The sequence below is a fragment of the Heteronotia binoei genome, chromosome 9, assembly GCF_032191835.1.
Source record: "Heteronotia binoei isolate CCM8104 ecotype False Entrance Well chromosome 9, APGP_CSIRO_Hbin_v1, whole genome shotgun sequence".
NCBI lineage: Eukaryota > Metazoa > Chordata > Lepidosauria > Squamata > Gekkonidae > Heteronotia > Heteronotia binoei.
In genome coordinates, this window is record NC_083231.1 from 6,341,702 (window position 1) to 6,360,113 (window position 18,412).

Sequence of the window (18,412 nt, forward strand, 5' to 3'; positions counted from 1 at the left end):
AGTATTAGAGATTTGTTCCCTTTGGAATTTCAAAAATCGGATCAGCATATCTTGCTTGTTTAGATAATTTTAAACTGAAATAGCAAACAAAATTGGTCTTATAGAAAGAAGAATGCCATTATGCAGGGGAAAAAATGCTGATTTAAAAAAAATAATATTCAAGAACAAAAAGATCTGTAGTTAGCCGAATTGATTATAAAAAGGTGGAGTCAATAGAACAGAACATTAAAATGAATAAAATCTCCATCTTGGAGAACACGGTTAAAATACAAGACCTGGAAAAAAAGACTGAGGACCTTAATAACAGAAATAGTAAAAATGGCATTTAAAATTAGAGGCTTGAAAGAAAAAACCCCCCGAAGGAGATCAACTTGACAGACTAGTAAATACTTCTGTTTTTCTTTATACCCAATTGTGAAGCTGGCTGGAAGTTCAGCAGAATCTTACTTTAACTGTACCAACATCACAAATCACTATAAAGCTTTATAGCCCTCTGTGGTTTTTTAAAATTTTGCTGACTGGTTTTACTCGTCCTGCATTAGAAAAAGGGCAAGGGCTGCACTTGCATGAGAAAACAAGAGGGTTTTATGAGTCCTTTTGACTGCGCTGACTTCAGCTGTTCTTTATGTTTACAGAAACAGTTAGCTAGTTTCCCTCAAAGCAAAACTCAAACTTATAAGAATTAGAAAGGGAAGGACATAACATCTGCTGAGAGGAGTAGCAGCAAAAAGCTATATTTGCCACCTGTAAACAATAACAGAAGAGGAATTAGAATTATTGAAACTTGATTTCTACCAAACTGCTAGCTAGACAGTACAGAGTAAATTACTCTGAGAGAAGGGAAGCCGGTCCTCCTAAGGTAAGAACATTGCACAAAATAGTTGCTTACTGTTTCTTAAAATGTGAAGGTTGGGATAGAATTTGTGTGTGTTTGGGGAGAGGGGGAAATGAATGTTAGTTGTTTTTTAGCACTAGTATTTTTATTCTTTCCCGATTTTACTTAAAGGCTCTGAATTACCTCAAACAATTACCTCTTTTAAACCATCAAACAAAAGTTTGTATATTTCTTTAAAATGTTCCTCAAATAATGTTCTGTCAGTTCACAACCAGATAGGTTGTAAAGCAAAGACAATTCGACAGTGAAACAATAATAACTTATAAGCGGCAGGGAACAGCTGGAAAAAAAAATAAAACCAGCAGTGAACCATTCATTACTAATTATTAATAATATTGCATGACATTGTGTGTTATATAGCCTAGAGATAGCTCTTTTACCATTATAAACAACTAGCTAGCAATATTTCTCCAGGCCAGTTTTGCCAGGGATTCTGGAGGGCTTTTGTTTCGTTTTGTTTTTTGCCATCTTGGTGTAGTGGTTAAGTGTGCGAACTCTTATCTGGAAGAACCGGATTTGATTCCCCACTCCTCCACTTGCACCTGCTGGAATGGCCTTGGGTCAGCTATAGCTCTCTTATCTGGGAGAGCCGGGTTGGATTCTCCACTCCTCCACTTACACCTGCTGGAATGGCCTTGGGTCAGCCATAGCTTTCGTAGGAGTTGTCCTTGAGAGGGCAGCTGCTGTAAGAGTTCTCTCAGCCCCACCTACCTCACAGGATGTCTGTTGTGCGGGGGGTGGGGGGTAAAGGAGATTGTGACCACTCTGAGATTCAGAGTGGAGAGCAGGATATAAATCCAATATCATCATCATCTTCTTCTGGGCATGAAGCAGAGGTCACTAGGGGTGTGTGGGGGGGAGGTATTTGAGTTTCCTGCATTGTGCAGGGGACTGGACTAGATGACCCTGGTGGCCCTTCCAACTCCATGGTGGCAAGCTAGACTTATTTTTTGTGCTGAGAGAGCTCATAAAGAGCTGTGACTGACCCAAAGTCACCCAAATGGCTTTATGTGGAAGAGTACAGAATCAAACCTGGCTCTCCAGATTAGAGTCCACTGCTCTTAACCACCGTACCACACAGGCTCTCTCATTCAGCACTAATCAGATGTAAAACTGAATGGCCAAAAGCTTCAGAAAACAACCCTGCCTCCTGATAGGTGACAAATGAATCACTGCAGGGCTGGGGGGGCGGGGGGTGCCCCTGAAGAAGAGGCCTTGTTGAGATTTGCACTGCCTGCCTGCTCAGTAATAAATTTATTTTTTAATTTTATTTTTATTATTATTTTTATTTAAACTATTTATATTCTGCCCTATTCCAGAAAGGGCTCAGGGCAGATAACATTATAAAAACAGCATAAATAACAATTAAAACACATATCAATAAAACAATACAATTTAATCATAAACAATTATAGGTGGAGGCCATATTATATCGATTAAGAATCCGGCACAGGAAAGAGGGTAGTTTCATATTACAGCAGAGATGGTACCGCAGCATAGGGCCAGCCGATGGAATGGAATGCCCAATAGGACGCCCGCTGCCTCAACTACAGGCCTGGTGGAATAGCTCCATTTTACAGGCCCAATGAAAAGGTAGCAGTTCAGTGAGGACCCGGATCTCCAAGGGGAGCTGATTCTACCAGGCTGGGGTCAAGGCCGAAAAGGCCCTAGTTGAGGCAAGATGGACATCCTTCGGGCAGGGACAGTTGGCAGATGTTGTGTGCTGGATTGTAGTGCTCTCTGGGGCACATATGTGGAGATGCAGTCCCATAGATATATTGGTCCCAAGCCGTGTAAGGCTTTAAAAGTCAATACTAAAACCTTGAAACGGATCCAGTACTCAACTGGTAACCAGTGCAGTTGACGTAGCGCTGGCCGGATGTGTGCCCGGATAGGCACTGTTCTCAACAGCCGCGCTGCTGCATTTTGCACCGGCTGAAGTTTCCGAATCAGTCACAAGGGTAAGCCTACTTTGGTACAGAAATCTTCCTTCCAGTAGTTGCAGCTGTGGGAAGGTGATGAGCCTACCCTTTGCATTGTGGAAGAGGCATCACACAGCTGCAGCTAGCACCTGTTCAGGAAACTTCTTCAAGTTGTCCTCCCAAGCATGGTCCCCAAACATGTAACTGCATGGAGATCGTTTAGAAAGAGATAAGGTTGAACATTTGTGATCTTGGGATGGTGAAGCATGGTTTCAAAGAGGGAGGGCAAGTTTTGTGCTCACTTCAGGCACACCCCCATGACTGTGCTTTTCCTGTTTTTCTAACTTCACTTTGAGTTGATTTGAACATACGAACATAAGAGAAGCCATGTTAGATCAGGCCAATGGCCCATCCAGTCCAACACACTGTGGCTAATAGCCACTGATGGACCTCTGCTCCATATTTTTATCTAAACCCCTCTTGAAGGTGGCTATGCTTGTGGCCGCCACCACCTCCTGTGGCAGTGAATTCCACATGTTAATTACCCTTTGGGTGAAGTACTTCCTTTTATCTGTTTTAACCTGGCTGCTCAGCAATTTCATTGAATGCCCACAAGTTCTTGTATTGTGAGAAAGGGAGAAAAGTACTTCTTTCTCTACTTTCTCCACCCCATGCATTATCTTGTAAACCTCTATCATGTCACCCCGCAGTCGACGTTTCTCCAAGCTAAAGAGTCGCAAGTGTTTCAACCTTTCTTCATAGGGAAAGTGTTCCAGCCCTTTAATCATTCTAGTTGCCCTTTTCTGGACTTTCTCCAATGCTAGATTTGGTGTCTACCTGTATTGTCTGTGTTACTTAATATTTTTGTGTTGCTTTATTTCATGTTGTTTTTCATTTGGTAAACATTTTTGTTTCTTTTCCTGCTTACCATGTATAGATGACTGAAATGCTTAAGAAGGTACACACTGTTTCAGCATATTATCACCCCCTACCCATTTTAAGTGTTAACTCTGTCTGTGTTGAGGTTATTGTGTTAACTCTGGCAAAGTGTTAACTCTGTCTGCGTAGAGGTTATTGTGGCATAATGCTGAAAGTTTCCTCGGATTGTTGTTTTAACGATAAGCATCTGTAAGACCTCTCTCAAAATGTAGGTGTCCAAAACAGAGACAAGCGTAGGGGTTCTGAGGGCATGCTCACATTCCCATTCGAGCCCCCCCCCCCCCCACCTGGTGAGCAAGCTTGAAAATCAGTATGGTAGAAGTAGCCCTGTCTCAATTATGCTGCTGGTTTTATCCCCGGCATCCAAAGTCAGAATCCAAACAAGGCCCTGCAGCTCCCTTATAAATTACAGGCACAGCGTATGTTCCTCTTCCTGTACCGCACTGGTGTATAAATCTGGTCCCTTAGATGTGAACCGGAGAGCGTCAGGAGCCCACCTCTGAGATGCTTCCTCTTTTCCAAGTTTGACAGCCAAGAAGATGAGAAGCTCCTCCAAGCAGCTGAGAAGTATCAGGCTGAATGTCTGCTGAAGTTTCCCAGCCGCCAATGCCTGACGACGGTCATTGACATTAATGGGAAAACGGTCTTCGTTACGAGATACATCAAACCTCTGAACCCGCCAGAGGAGCTCCTTCGGGGCCATGCGGACAACCCCCAAGCCACTTCTGTAAGTGTCGCTTTGTTGAGGGGAGGGGGAGAGGATACAGAAGAATGATTCCAGTGATGCCAGGAGAGATTCACCGCTCCAGGACATCCTGTGGTAGTAGTCCTATGACTACAGAAGAGTTCAGGCTTTGAAATGACACCTCCAAGATAAATCTTCTTGATCTAACGGGGCTAAGAATCCTTATCAAAGATGTTGAAATCTGAGCAGTGATTCACTATGAAGTTCTCCGGTGCAATAAAAAGTTTAGCCTAGAGAGGAGGCAGCTGAGAGGTGATATGATCACCATCTTCTAGTACTTGAAGGGCTGTCATATAGAGGATGGTGTGGCCCCAGAACGTAGGTGTCAAGCACGCGGTTTCAATGACGAGTCGAGTTTGATACAAAACTTCATTTATTGATAGACCGATACTTTCCGTGTAACAGATTCTTGAGAGTGATGCTAAAGATACATTGATACAATACTTTTAAGGCATACTTCAAAAGGATTCCAAAAGGTGGGGGCGAGGGATGCGCTCTCACACATAAACTATCATAAATGTCTACATTCTCATGGCGTTATCAGGACTCCGTCCTTGCTTTCCCCAGATGTGTCACGCTCCCTAACAGGAATGTATGGGAAGGTACTGATTACTCTTTCTCAAGTTAGTTTCATTTCTCTCTACTTCTACTTTGCAAGCAATAAAGCAAGAAGGAGGAGGGGGAAAGAATAACAGAGTTAACAGACCTTGGTCCTCCATGATATTTCACAGGCCAGCTTTATGGAGGACCCTAAAACAATCAGTTACCAATGGAATTCTACCATGCTTGACAGTAGGACCAGAACCAATGAGTTGAAATTAAATCAAAAGAGTTTCGGCTCAACATTAGGAAGAACTTCCTGATGGTTAGAGCGGTTCCTCAGTGGAACAGGCTTCCTCGGGAGGTGGTGGGCTCTCCTTCCTTGGAGGTTTTTAAACAGAGGCTAGATGGCCATCTGACGGCAGTGAAGATCCTGTGAATGTAAAGGTAAAGGTAGTCCACTGTGCAAGCACCAGTCGTTTTCGACTCTGGGGTGACATCGCATCACAACGTTTTCACAGTAGACTTTTTTAATGGGGTGGTTTGCCATTGCCTTCCCCAGTCATCTACACTTTCCCCCACAGCAAGCTGGGTACTCAGTTTACCGACCTTGGAAGGATGGAAGGCTGAGTCAACCTTGAGCCGGCTACCTGAACCCAGCTTCCGCCAAAATCGAACAGGTCAGGAGCAGAGCTCAGACTGCAGTACTGCAGCTTTACCACTCCGCACCGCGGGGCTCTCTGTGAATATAGGGGGAGGTATTTGTGAGTTTCCTGCATTGACACTGAAGGTCCCTTCCAACTCTATGATTCTAATATTACCCTTGCTTGATCCCCCCTTGCTTGGAATTACATGGGAGAACTTCCCACTGGATTGCATGCTCTCACCGTCAGTTTCAGTGGGTGTTTTACTGGGAACAAACTTTGCTTCTCAGACATTCCTATAAATATGCTCAACAGGCATCTTCTTTGTTTTACTGCAAACTGAGTCTGCTTTACAAGGTCCTGAGCTGAACCTCAGATGCAGCCTAATTTGAGAAGGCACCCTAAAGACTTGCTGCCTGTTACAGGTCTTGGGGACACTAAGGTAGAACTCAGGAAAGCCCACAAAAGGATGACGTCTTTATACGATTCCCAGAGTAGCTATAATGGTTCAGTGGCCGATGCGTTGAAGCCCATGGGAATTTTGCCATGGGAATTTCTCCATCAGACTGACTGTGTTACTTTCCACTTATTACACACAGGAGATGGTGGCGCGTTATGTAGCCCTGATTCCTTTCTTGCCCGATAGCGTGTCGTTTGCTGGAATTTGCGACTTGTGGAGCACATCAGATGTAAGTTGTAGAATTCTTTTTTTCTTATGCTCACAAATAAACCCTTCCCAGTCACTTCCCAGTTCCCTTCCCAGTTCCCTTCCCAGTGGAGAGCCAGTTTGGTGTAGTGGTTAAGTGTGCAGACTCTTATCTGGGAGAACCGGGTTTGATTCCCCACTCCTCCACTTGCACCTGCTGGAATGGCCTTGGGTCAGCCATAGCTCTGGCAGAGGTTGTCCTTGAAAGGGCAGCTGCTGTGAGAGCCCTCTCCAGCCCCACCCACCTCACAGGGTGTCTGTTGTGGGGGAGGAAGGTAAAGGAGATTGTGAGCCGCTCTGAGACTCTTCGGAGTGGAGGGCGGGATATAAATCCAATATCTTCTTCTTCTTCTTCTTCTTCTTCTTCTTCAGAAGAGTCTTAGAATAGCACGAGTAAATGTGGGTTTGTTGTCATGCACACAGAGACTTGTATTCATGCTTGTGCCAGGGAAGCTCGCAGGGTGATCTCGGGCCAGTCACACTCTCTTAATTTAGCCTACCTCACAGGGGTGTTGTGAAGATGAAGTGGAGGAGAGGAGAGGAGAACAATGGCTCCCCCACTGGGAAGAAAGGCGAAATATAAATTAAATAAATACATTCCAGTGTTTGGGGAGGAGGGCATGACATTTTGAATTATCTGGGTTTATCGGGTCTATATATGGTGGTGGTTCTGAGCTTATTGTAATATTCCCATTCAGTTTGTTGCTTCATGGGACCACCAAACCAGAGGGGCTGCCTCTCCCACTACAATCCCCCACAACATTGCCTGAGTCCTTCATCATGCCCAGCCCTCTAGTGGCTTGCCTCTCCTCTACCAGGGCGAGGGCTCTCGCTGTGGTGGCCCCTTCCTGGAGGAACGTTTTATCAGAGGATAAGGGTGCCCTGAGGGACCTTGTTGGCTTCTGCAGGGCTTGCACAACAGAAATCTCCCCACAAGCTTTTAATTAGTCATTGCATATGTCTTACAATTTCTATATTAGTACCACCAGGTCATTTTACTGTTGGGGTGTAAGACGCAGCCGTGTTCAGTAGGACATTTATATAGTTGGTTTTAACTTACGTTATATATCCAGGCCTCCAATTCAGTGGGAGCTCACAGGATCACAGCTCGTGAACCTTTCTGAGAGTTCCACCTCCTCCTCCTGAGAGTTCCACCTCCTTGTCCACTAAATAGTATTACAGCTGCATAACAATTCCTGGATGAGCTCCACCACCTCTTTTTCTACAAAATGACCTCTGTATATATCTATTATTATTGTTAAGACTGTTTATTGTATTTTACTTTGCTGTAAGCCGCCCTCACTTGTCAAGGCAGCGGTAAGATCTCAAGTTTAGAAATAAGTAAAATAAACACATACACTGACCCCTTTTTTCAGCCTCAGGCACAAGGCTTGGGACTGAGATAAGTTTGCTTTTGTTAGGTTGGCTGAAGGAGAAAATGTGTAGCTTTTTATCTGGGGGCCACTTTATGACATCCAGGTGTAGGATCCCCTAGCTTAAAAAATGAATAGGTTGGCTCTGAAGGACTGCAAATGGATCTTTCCCTACTCCTGCCTCCTGCAAAGATCACTCTTCACCTCCCCTTTGCATGAGCACAAAGTGCACCGTGCTTGTGGAAGAAACTTCAAATGGTTTTCAATAAGTCCAGGCAACTGCCATGATTATGATGAGTAAGTATAAGGGAGGCTTGATGTAATAATTAAAACATGTATACCCCCCTTTCCCTTGTGACTGACAGCAGTTAGCAGTTCTAAGTTAAAATTGCACCATATAGCACCATCCCTCCCCTGCCCCCACCCGAGGAAATGCCAGCAGTTTTAAATCTCAGTAAAAGCCTCAATAAAGAAAACAGCTAAGCCGGTCTTTAAGCTTCCAAATATATGAACAAAGACGTGGAGATTGAAAATGGCTCACCTCGGGTCTGTCAGTTCTGGCACTGTGTTTGCATAGCTCGTGCCAGGCACCACATAGGTGATCTTGTTGTCATCCACAGAAATGTTCCACAGAGTGTGGCAGTAGTGGAAAGTACCCTCAAGTTACAGCCCACCTGTGGCAACCAGAGAATAATAGAATCATAGAGTTGGAAGGGACCTCCAGGGTCATCTAGTCCAACCCCCTGCGCAATGCAGGAAACTCACAAACACCTCCCCCTAAATTCACAGGATCTTCATTGCTGTCAGATGGCCATCTAGCCTCTCTTTAAAAACCTCCAAGGAAGTAGAGCCCACCACCTCCTGAGAAAGCCTGTTCCACTGAGGAATCGCTCTAACGGTCAAGACGTTCTACCTAATGTTGAACCGAAAACTCTTTTGATTTAATTCCAACCCACTGGTTCTGGTCCTACCTTCCAGAGCCACAGAAAACAATTCCACACCATCATCCTCTAGACAACAGCCCTTCAAGTACTTGAAGATGGTGATCATATCACCTCTCGGCCGCCTCCTCTCCAGGCTAAACATCCCCAGCTCCTTCAACCTTTCCTCATAGAACTTGGTCTCCAGACCCCTCACCATCTTCGTCGCCCTCCTCTGGACCCATTCCAGCTTGTCTAGATCCTTCTTAAAATGTGGTGCCCAAAACTAAACACAGTACTCTAGGTGAGGTCTTATCAAAGCAGAGTAAAGCAATAGGTTTTTGTAGGTTTTTCAAGGCTAGATGTGGTTTTGCAATTGCCTGCCTCTGTGTAGCAACCTTTCACTTCCTTGGTGGTCTCCAGGGCCAGCCCTCCCACTAGGCAAACTAGGTATTTGCCTAGGGCGTCGGGCTGGGGAGGGCACCAAATTGGGCCCTCCTGGCGTAGTGCCATAGGCAAATGCCCACGTTTTGCCAATGAGCAGTCTCTGTATCGCTCCCCGAGTGTCCTTCACCTGGAGGGTGCTGAGGGAGCGATACAAAGACTGCACGCCACCAGGAGCCTTTCTCGCCCCTCTCTGGGGTTTCCAAACTTCATAGAGGGGCAGGAGAGGGTTTCTGGTCAGAGCGCAGTCTTGGTATTGCTCCCTGAGTGTCCTCTGGCTGGAGGGTGCTGAGGGAGTGATAGAAGGACTACACGCCACCAGGAGCCTTTCTCGCCCCTCTCTGGGGTTTCCAAACTTCATAGAGGGGCAAGAGAGGGTTTCTGGTCAGAGCGCAGTCTCGATATTGCTCCCTGAGCGTCCTCCGCCTGGAGGATGCTCAGGGAGTGCTACAGGTGGGGGCAGGGGCTGGAGCGCCAAAGATTAAAAAATAGAGGAGGGGGCAGCCCAGGAGGCAGCAGCAGGCAAGGCTGCCTGGGGCGCCGTACACCTTAGGGCCGCCCCGGTGGTCTCCCATCTAAGTACTGACCAGGGCTGACCCTGCTTAGCTTCTGAGATCAGGGCTCCACAGAGCAAGCTAGTATTACTATTCCTGTGTTACACGTGGCTGAGCATGAAACAGCTTGTCAAGGCTGCCTTGGGAATGCTTGGAAGACTCTTGGTCGGACTTCCCGTCAAGCCAATGTTCCTGTCTGGTATCTTAACTGTTTGCAAGCCATGGTTTTTGTCAGTTCAGGCTGTCCTTTGACCTCTTCACATCATCGTTTTTTGTGGTGTCTGAATATAGCAGAAGGGCATTTCCCAACAAATAAAACTACTTCCGGGCAAAGGCTCTTCTGTCGCGGAGATAAAGGAGGACCATGAACCTTACTGGTAACCAACTTGTCTGATTTCATTCATTAGCAGTTCCTTGATCTTTTGGCTGGAGATGAGGAAGAACATGCTGTGCTCTTGTGTAATTATTTTCTGGCTCTTGGCAAAAAGTCCTGGCTTCTAATTGGAAACGCAATTCCTGAGGTAAGCCGCTTCTTGCTTTCCTTGAACCGAACATCTGCAGGCCAGAGAGGACGCTGTGATGAAATCGTATTGCAAACAGCAGCCCACATTTCATTTTGCAGGCAAGCTCTAAAAGAGTGATGCAACAGGAACTCCATCAGGAAGGTCAGGACTCCTGTTAGCATTTCGGCTTTTAAATTAAAGGGCCCTTCTTGGAACAAAGACCAGGTCACATCACACTGTAAGAGGCAGATTTCAGCATGATGCCAAACCAGATTAGCATTTGGATACATATCACCAGCTCCATTATAACCCTCCTTTGTTGAACGGGACTGCAAATAAATGCATAGCTAAGGTTACCAGATGTTTTCTTTTTAGAGGACGTGTCCCCTTGTGTGCGTCTGTCTGTCTGTCCTCTTTGGAGCTCTTTTTAAAAAACTGATGAAAATGTGCTCTTTTTAGGTTGGAAGGTTAGGAATATTCCTAGGCAGTAGCAGTGATTACAGCTTAAATAGTAGGGGTTATTTAAAATGAGTGAGTGATCACTTGTTTGAAGTAGAAGGTCTGGAAATATGTCTTCTTTTTTGCTTTTCAAAATATGCATGTCCCCAATTTTTCCATGGGAGGGAAGGATAATTGTTATTAACCATATGTACACAGTTGTGTACAGCTAGGCTAAAGAGACTGATGTATTAACATACCAAAATTCCAGCCTTCCAGAGATTTTTGAACATGTAACCACAATAAATCATAAGCATTCATAAGCATGGTTCCAGGTCTTCGGAAGCTGCTGAGTCAGCATGTCAGTCTGCCAGGTTTCTTCTCCGCTGCTCTGTCCGGCAGTGTCTCCCCAGGGTGTCTGCCAGACGTTCTCCACAGAGCTTACATCACACTGTAAGAGACAGAGAAGAAACTCTTTTCAACTAGAGGTGCCAGGAATTGCAGTTGGGATCTTCTGCATGCAAATGAAATGCTCTGCCCCACACTGCCCCCCTTCTCATTCTATTATCTTGGAATTGCTGTCAAAAATGTCACCTTTGTATCTCAGAAAGGGCATCACAGAGCTGCGAAAAAGGAGTGCAGCCAAGATGACTGGGAGTTGGAGCACCCTGTGAGTCTCGAACTTTTCAGTTGAGGAAAGAGACTACAAAGGGGGAACATGATAGAGGTTTATAAAATGCTGCGTGGGGTGAAGAGAGTTGACAAAGAGAACTGTTTTTCTCTCTCCCAAAATACTAGAACTGGAGGGCATCCAATGAAGCTGTTGTGCAGGAGGTTGAGGACAGATAAAAGGAAATGCTACTTTACACAGAGAGTGATTAAAATGTGGAATTCGCTGCCAAAGGATGTAGTGATGGCCACAGGAACAGACAGCTTTAAAGGGGGATTAGACAGATTCCTGGATGTTGGTGGCTCCTACCCGTGGTGACTAAAGGAAACCTCCACATTCAGAAGCAGTAAACCTCTAAATAGCAAGGGGATGACCTCAGTTTCTATGCCTTCTAGTTGGACCTCCAGAGGAACTGGTCGGCTGCTGTTTGAGACGAGATGCTGGACTAGATGGACTCTCGCTGGTCTGGTCCAACTGGGCTCCTGTGATGTACCTTACGCTACAACTTTATAGCAACATAACATTTGGCAGATGGCTTGGAGGGGGGAGGGTGGGCTGAGTGCCAATGGCATGTAAAATTAAATGCATTCTGCTTTATGCCTGGTGATTTTTTTAGAGATATTGATTCTTCTTTTTTCTTTTTCTCCTCAGGGAGTAACAGCATATGTGCTCACGTGGGAACAAAACCAGTATGTGATCTGGAATCCCAGGAACGGACACTTTTATGGGCAGTATGATACTTTCTGCCCACTGCAAAATGTAGGCTGTTTAATTTCTGGTGACAATGTAAGCATTTCACATCCATGTTGCTTTCCTCTACCCTGTGAACATACAAAATTGTGGGTGCTTTTACACACTTTCAAGGCACTTTCAGTGCGCTCTGCAACTGGATTTTGCTGTGTGAAATGGTAAAAGCCACTTGCAAACAGTCACTGAAATGGACTGAAACGGCATTATTTAGCATGTGTTAAATGACTGCTGGTCCACCTAGAGGGGGGGGACTTGGGGGGACCAAATCCCTGAACAGTGAGTGGTCTCACAAATGGTGTGAGGGGGACCCAGATGGACTCTCTCAGGCGTGTGTGGCGGGAGGGAAGGTGGCCCAGAATTTTCTGACTAGTAGCTGCTTTGCAGGCTCTCAGGCCTTCCCCAGGACATTGTAACACTGGGGAAAGGTGCAGGAAAGGGCAAAGAAAAATGAGGAAGGGATTGGAGCAAGGAAGCTTTACAAGGAGAAGTTTTGATCGTTGTACTTAAAAGACAATTAAGGAAGATGGTAAAAATGTATAAAAATCTCTCATAAGACTAGAACTCAGCGGCGTCCAATGAGGTTGATGGGCAAAAAATAATTCAAGACAGACAAAAGGTTGCGCTTCTTCGCTCAACAAGTAATTGGTTTGTGAATTTGCTGCCACTTGATGTAGTGATGGTCACCAGCTGAAGCGGCTTGGAAAGGGGATTAGACAAATGCAAGGAAGATACAGGCCACTGGCTATGGGATCAAAATGGAACTTCCATTCATAGGCAGTAAATGCCTACCAGAGATGTGTAGGCAGCAACAGGAGTGTGTTTTGGGGACATGCTTGTAGGTTTTTCCAGGGATAACTGGTTGGCCTGGGCTGCATTGACCATCGCTTGATAATTCATCACAGCTGATCTCTGGTTCTGAATGAACCGAGCAGCCTTACGCAGCCAGGATATATATTATTGATTTGTGGTTATGCTTTAAGGCACTAACAGAGTTCTTCATTCTTAGGTTTGGTTCAATATCCAGCAATATGATTCCCCACTGAGAATAAGTTTTGATGTCAGCAAACCCAAATTTTGGAAACCGTTTTTTTCCAGAAGTTTACCGTTTCCTGGCCTCTCCAGTGTGCAGGTATGAACACATTTATTCCAGCAGTCTTCTGTACAGTACAGAAAGAATATTCCTTGTGTGTTTTAAATTGCTTGACCTTCTTAAGTGAGAGCACATTGGACAGATACCAATGAAATGTATTGAAGTAAAACTTCTTTAACCATCTTAGATAAGCTGTTAATGCCCTTGGTTTAATACAGATACCGTTTGCCCTATTCCTCTGTTTACAATGGCCCTTGTCAAGGAGTCTCAAGATACATTTCCTATTTTTTTAAAAATATATATATAAATAATGGTGAAGGGTGTGTATCTGTAAGCTGCAAACCTACTTTTGATTTATTGACATGCATCACAGAAATCTCATGGTCAGTGCTTTGAGCCTAAAACCTAGGGGAAAACATGAAATGGCTGGCATTGTAAGCTTTTGTACCTAAGTTGCTTCATATGCTGGTCAGCCAATGAAGTATATAGAGGCTTTGCTCTGTAGCTCCTGTGCGATTGAGCAAGCCTGGCAAATTAAGCTGTGATGCAGAAGAAAGCAAGAGAGAGAGAAGGAAGCAGATGATCGTGAATTGCTTGTGGGCCTGATAGGAGCCCTCTGGAGGCCTGATCCATCCCTCGGGCAGCGTGCTTGACAGCCCTGGTCTAGAACATGGACTTTTTATTTCTATAATTCCACTTGGCTACATAGTTTTAATGGATTGGCTTCCTATTACCACATGCAGGAGTTAATACAATGGATCTTCTCCGCTGCAGACACTCCCGAGCAAGGTGGCAGCTGTTCTAGGGAGTTATAGCAGGAAGGAACATAAGAACATAAGAGAAGCCATGTTAGATCAGGCCAGTGGCCCATCCAGTCCAACACTCTGTGTCACACAGTGGCAAAAAAATTATATATATATATACACACACACACACACACACTGTGGCTAATAGCCACTGATGGACCTCTGCTCCATATTTTTATCTAAACCCCTCTTGAAGGTGGCTATGCTTGTGGCCGCCACCACCTCCTGTGGCAGTGAATTCCACATGGTAATCACCCTTTGGGTAAAGAAGTGCCGTACTTCCTTTTATCTGTTTTAACCTGTCTGCTCAGCAATTTCATCGAATTGGGCAATCTTACATGAACCTCTGTCCCATTCCTACAAGGAAGGGAGGGCAGGATTTCATCCACCTGGTTACGGCCTCTATGCAGATTGAATCGGAGGGGTCCACAGAACCTCAGTGGCTGTGTTGGGGGGGCATGTCAAGCAGTTGGGAAGGGAAGTGAAGAGCTACTTCTACATCATGTCAGGTTGGCATTCAGCGCTGTTTAGGCACTTGCTATGGATCCGATTCTTCCGGTTTCAAAAAAACAAGTCATTCTGGATGAGCTTTCTCCCCCCTGTTGGTGCGCCTGTGCTTAGTGAGGGTGGTCTTTAGTGACGCACAGAATGAAGGCTTGCACACAGTAGTGTTAAAACCACTATATACAATTTATTTACACCTCCACTCTCCAATCCGACAGAATGCTCCGCTGCACCTCCACCATACATATCCCACACACAGTAAAGTGTCTTTGTACATTTATACATCAGGTCCAGCCAGGTAACCAGTCAGCTTCCTGCTGAGTCATGCTGACATTGCCCAGGCTGATGCAATCTGGCAACCAGCCACCTTCTGTCGCTTAGATGATCTACCTGGCAGTTCAGTTACTTTCACTTTCCCAGCATGTGCAGAGAAACTGCTAGGCTTTGCATACACACTGACACACACACACACCCCATTTAAGCCACAAATAAAAACCCTCTCTGTTTTGTTGATTTGGTGGGCTTCCCCTCCTCCTTTCCTCATCTCCGATAGTCGAGTTATCTTGTTTGACTCCTTTAACTGCTGCTGCTTCTAAATTGTTTATGATGCTGAGTACTTTATTTAACTGTTCTACGTCTCTAAACGTTTTATACAGAAGTGAGTCTTTTAAGGTCAATAATAGCATGCAAAGATTAGATTACACTTTTTTAATTAAAATTTTTATTAAGGAAATTTAAATAACTTTAAATAACATTTCAATAACCAACAACACGCCCCAACATGGGGTCTACGACATTACCTTGAATGTACTGTCACATTCGATATTGTCAGCAGATTTTAACAAAGAAACAAGGGTCTCTCAGGAAATACATATAGATCAGAATTTCAGGAAGCTATAAATTACATCCGATCAAAATTAATAAATCATAAAATTCACATATTTCGCTGGCAGTTTCCCAAATATCGTATCGGAACTATTTATGTAATCAAGGAAGCCAAACCATTTTTGTAAAAACCAATCTCCTGCTTTGATATTATCAAGCATAGATATAGCCGTAGTTAGCTTGTCCTGGATCAGGACGTCCCATACTTTTGTGCACCATTTCTGAAGTGGGGGGGTATCCAGGTGTTTCCAGTAAGAGGCCAAAGTGATTTTAGCAGCAAGCAAAAGTAAAGCAACCAAGTCCTGTTTTGATGTTGAAAGCGATTGATCAGGCCATAAATTTAACAGAACCACTGCAGGAGTGCAAGGGACATTAACCCCTATCATTCTTGATATTATTTCCAGAATAGACTTCCAGAAATCAGTTACCTTGGGACAGTCCCACCAACAGTGGAAAAATGAACCTGAAAGCCCACACCCTTTCCAACACCGGGGGTCAGCCTTCACTTTTGCCTTAAAAAGATTAAGAGGAGTCATATACCATCTTGCGAATAACTTATAATTTTGAAGACGAAAATAAAGGGATTTGGATTTAAATAAAGGCGATGTCCAAAGCTGGCTCCATTGGTCTTCATTGATTGGGATTGCACAGTCTTTCTGCCAAGTATTTAGATGTGTGGAGGGGCATTTCCATGTTTTTTGGTTTAAAAGACTATAGATCATAGAAATAACCCCTTTTATGGTGCAATTCCCTATTTTAATTAATTTCTCAACCTGATTTAGTGGCCTGTTATGCATTACAATGGGTATTATATGATGTAATGCATGATGTACTTGAAGGTACTGGAACCATGGGATAGTGATCTTAAATTTACTTTCTAGTTGTGAGTGGGAACACAATTTACCATTCAAAGCAATATCAGTTAACTTAAAGATATTGTTCTCCCTCCAAACTCTAAATTGGGTTTTGTCTTTTCCCGGGGGGAACCAAGATTGCCCCAGGAAAGCCATAACTGGGGATGAGGCCGGTGCAATAGTATTCCTCCATTGATCCCAGAGTTGAAGGGTAAATTTTAAAAATGGATTTGAAATTTTAAGCTCCCTTCTGTCTGCTCTTGAGGACCAGATAACTTCGTGTAAAAGTACACTGGGCAGATTTGCCTTCTCAATTTGGACCCACGCAGGGAGGGCGTATGGTGATGCATAAAAAACGATGACTCTCAGTTGTGCAGCTAGAAAGTATTTGTCCACTAATGGGGCTGCCAGTCCTCCCAAATTACATGGTTTGGTTAGTAAGGAAAGGGCAATTCTAGGTTTGCGATGGTTCCACAAAAAGGATGACCACTGTGACTGCCAACGGGCGAGCTCTTTTTTAGGGACATGGATTGGTAGGTTTTGGAATAGAAATAATAAACGTGGTAGCAGGAAGGATTTAAGCAGGTCAATTTTTTCTAAAAGAGAAAAATCAAGTTTGGACCAGGCAGATAGAGAAGAAGTCATGGAGCTGGCCAAAGGACCGTAGTTGACTTGGAATAAGTCCTCAAGCTTCAATGGGATTTGAATTCCTAAATGCCTCCATGATTTAGAAACCCACTTGAACGGTTGGGATGCTTCTATAAGTAATTGAAGATTTCCTGGGATCTTAATAGGGTATATTTCCGATTTAGTAAGGTTTATGGTGAAGCCAGAATGTTTGCCGAATTCTTCCAGATTTGCTTTAAGATGGGTTAACGAAGAAAGAGGATCAGTTAGATAGAACACCATGTCATCTGCGAATAGGCTTATTTTAAATTCAGACTCACCCACACGTATGCCGGATATTTCAGGTGAAGTTCTAGTAATGTGTGCAAAAGGCTCTACTGAGAGAGCAAACAATAATGGGGAAAGGGGACAGCCCTGTCTGGTACCTCTATGTAAATAAAGTTCCTCAGACCTAAATGAGTTCGTGAGAATTTGGGTTGATGGGGCACTATATATCGCCGAAATGGCTTTACGGAAGTTTGGGCCAAAATTCATGAATTGGAGTAGGGTCTTTAGGTAGACCACCTCCACTTTATCAAAAGCCTTCTCGGCGTCTAACGATAGAATCAGAGAGGGGGCAGAAGATTTTTTCGCCATATGGATCAGATTTAAGGATTTACGGATGTTGTCCGTAATGGAACGGCCAGGCATGAAGCCTGCTTGGTCAGGATGGATATAACTTGTGATGATTCTTTTTAAACGTTCCGCCAACATAGGATTACACTTTTTTAAATGCCAAATTGCAACTAACGTGTTCTTATCTTGTTAGCCTGAAGCACTGTTTTACCAACGCGTGGACAAGACAGCTGCACTAGAACTGCAGGGCAGGTAACCTTGTCTAATGTATTGAAAAGATTTGGTTTTTTTTAAACACAGCAAGGCTTGGCTCTAAAACTGTAGCTGAGATAGTAATCCCATCACTACATGGTTCAGCTCTATGTGTACGATTTATTCTTTTTCCCTTATACACAACCATTCCCGGCATCTAGAAAACTAGGTCGGCCAAAATTGTACATTTAAAAATCGTTATGTAGCTTTGTGTGCAAGGAATGTGCGTTACAGGGCTTGAGCGTCTAACCACACACGCCACCTGCAGTTTTATAAACCAGGAAGTTTGTCCCATCTGCAATTTGGAAGTATTGTTACTGAGCAAGAAATTGAGGACTAAGAAGACGCCCTTAGTTCCTGCTGAGAAATAAAAGTATTGGTGTGGAATTCTACTTCTGTTTCCCCCTTAAGAGTTTGTAGTCCTGTTGTACAGATTAAAAAGTCAGTATAAAATCATGGCGTCGGGGCATCCCCCTGCTCTGTGCAGGATCAGCCTTCAGTACCCCTGACCAGTGTTTGTCCAGTCGCTGCTTAAAGACTGCCAGTGAGGGGGAGCTCACCACCTCCCTCAGTAGCTGTTTCCACTGTTGAACATCTCTTATCCTACCAAAGAATTCCGGTTTTCACGGCTGGTAACATCATTAGGGTTTGTAGAATCTTTCGGGATCAAGTGCCGTGTTCTACTGGAGAAAGTTTTCCTTCCAGACGTTTCGTTCTCAGCTGTGGAGAACATCCT

The 18,412-nt window shown here is 44.3% G+C and overlaps 1 protein-coding gene across 1 annotated transcript in view; it reads left to right on the top strand.

The window, feature by feature from the left end:
• The window catches only part of CC2D2A (coiled-coil and C2 domain containing 2A), a 92,102-nt gene that overhangs the window by 70,285 nt on the left and 3,405 nt on the right, over window positions 1–18,412 (top strand). Inside the window, exons 27-33 of the mRNA XM_060247273.1 lie at window positions 3,755–3,775; window positions 4,280–4,483; window positions 6,285–6,374; window positions 10,090–10,203; window positions 11,945–12,079; window positions 13,050–13,172; window positions 17,618–17,676. Coding sequence (XP_060103256.1) covers window positions 3,755–3,775; window positions 4,280–4,483; window positions 6,285–6,374; window positions 10,090–10,203; window positions 11,945–12,079; window positions 13,050–13,172; window positions 17,618–17,676 — 746 coding nt within the window. The remainder of the gene's footprint in view (window positions 1–3,754; window positions 3,776–4,279; window positions 4,484–6,284; window positions 6,375–10,089; window positions 10,204–11,944; window positions 12,080–13,049; window positions 13,173–17,617; window positions 17,677–18,412) is intronic.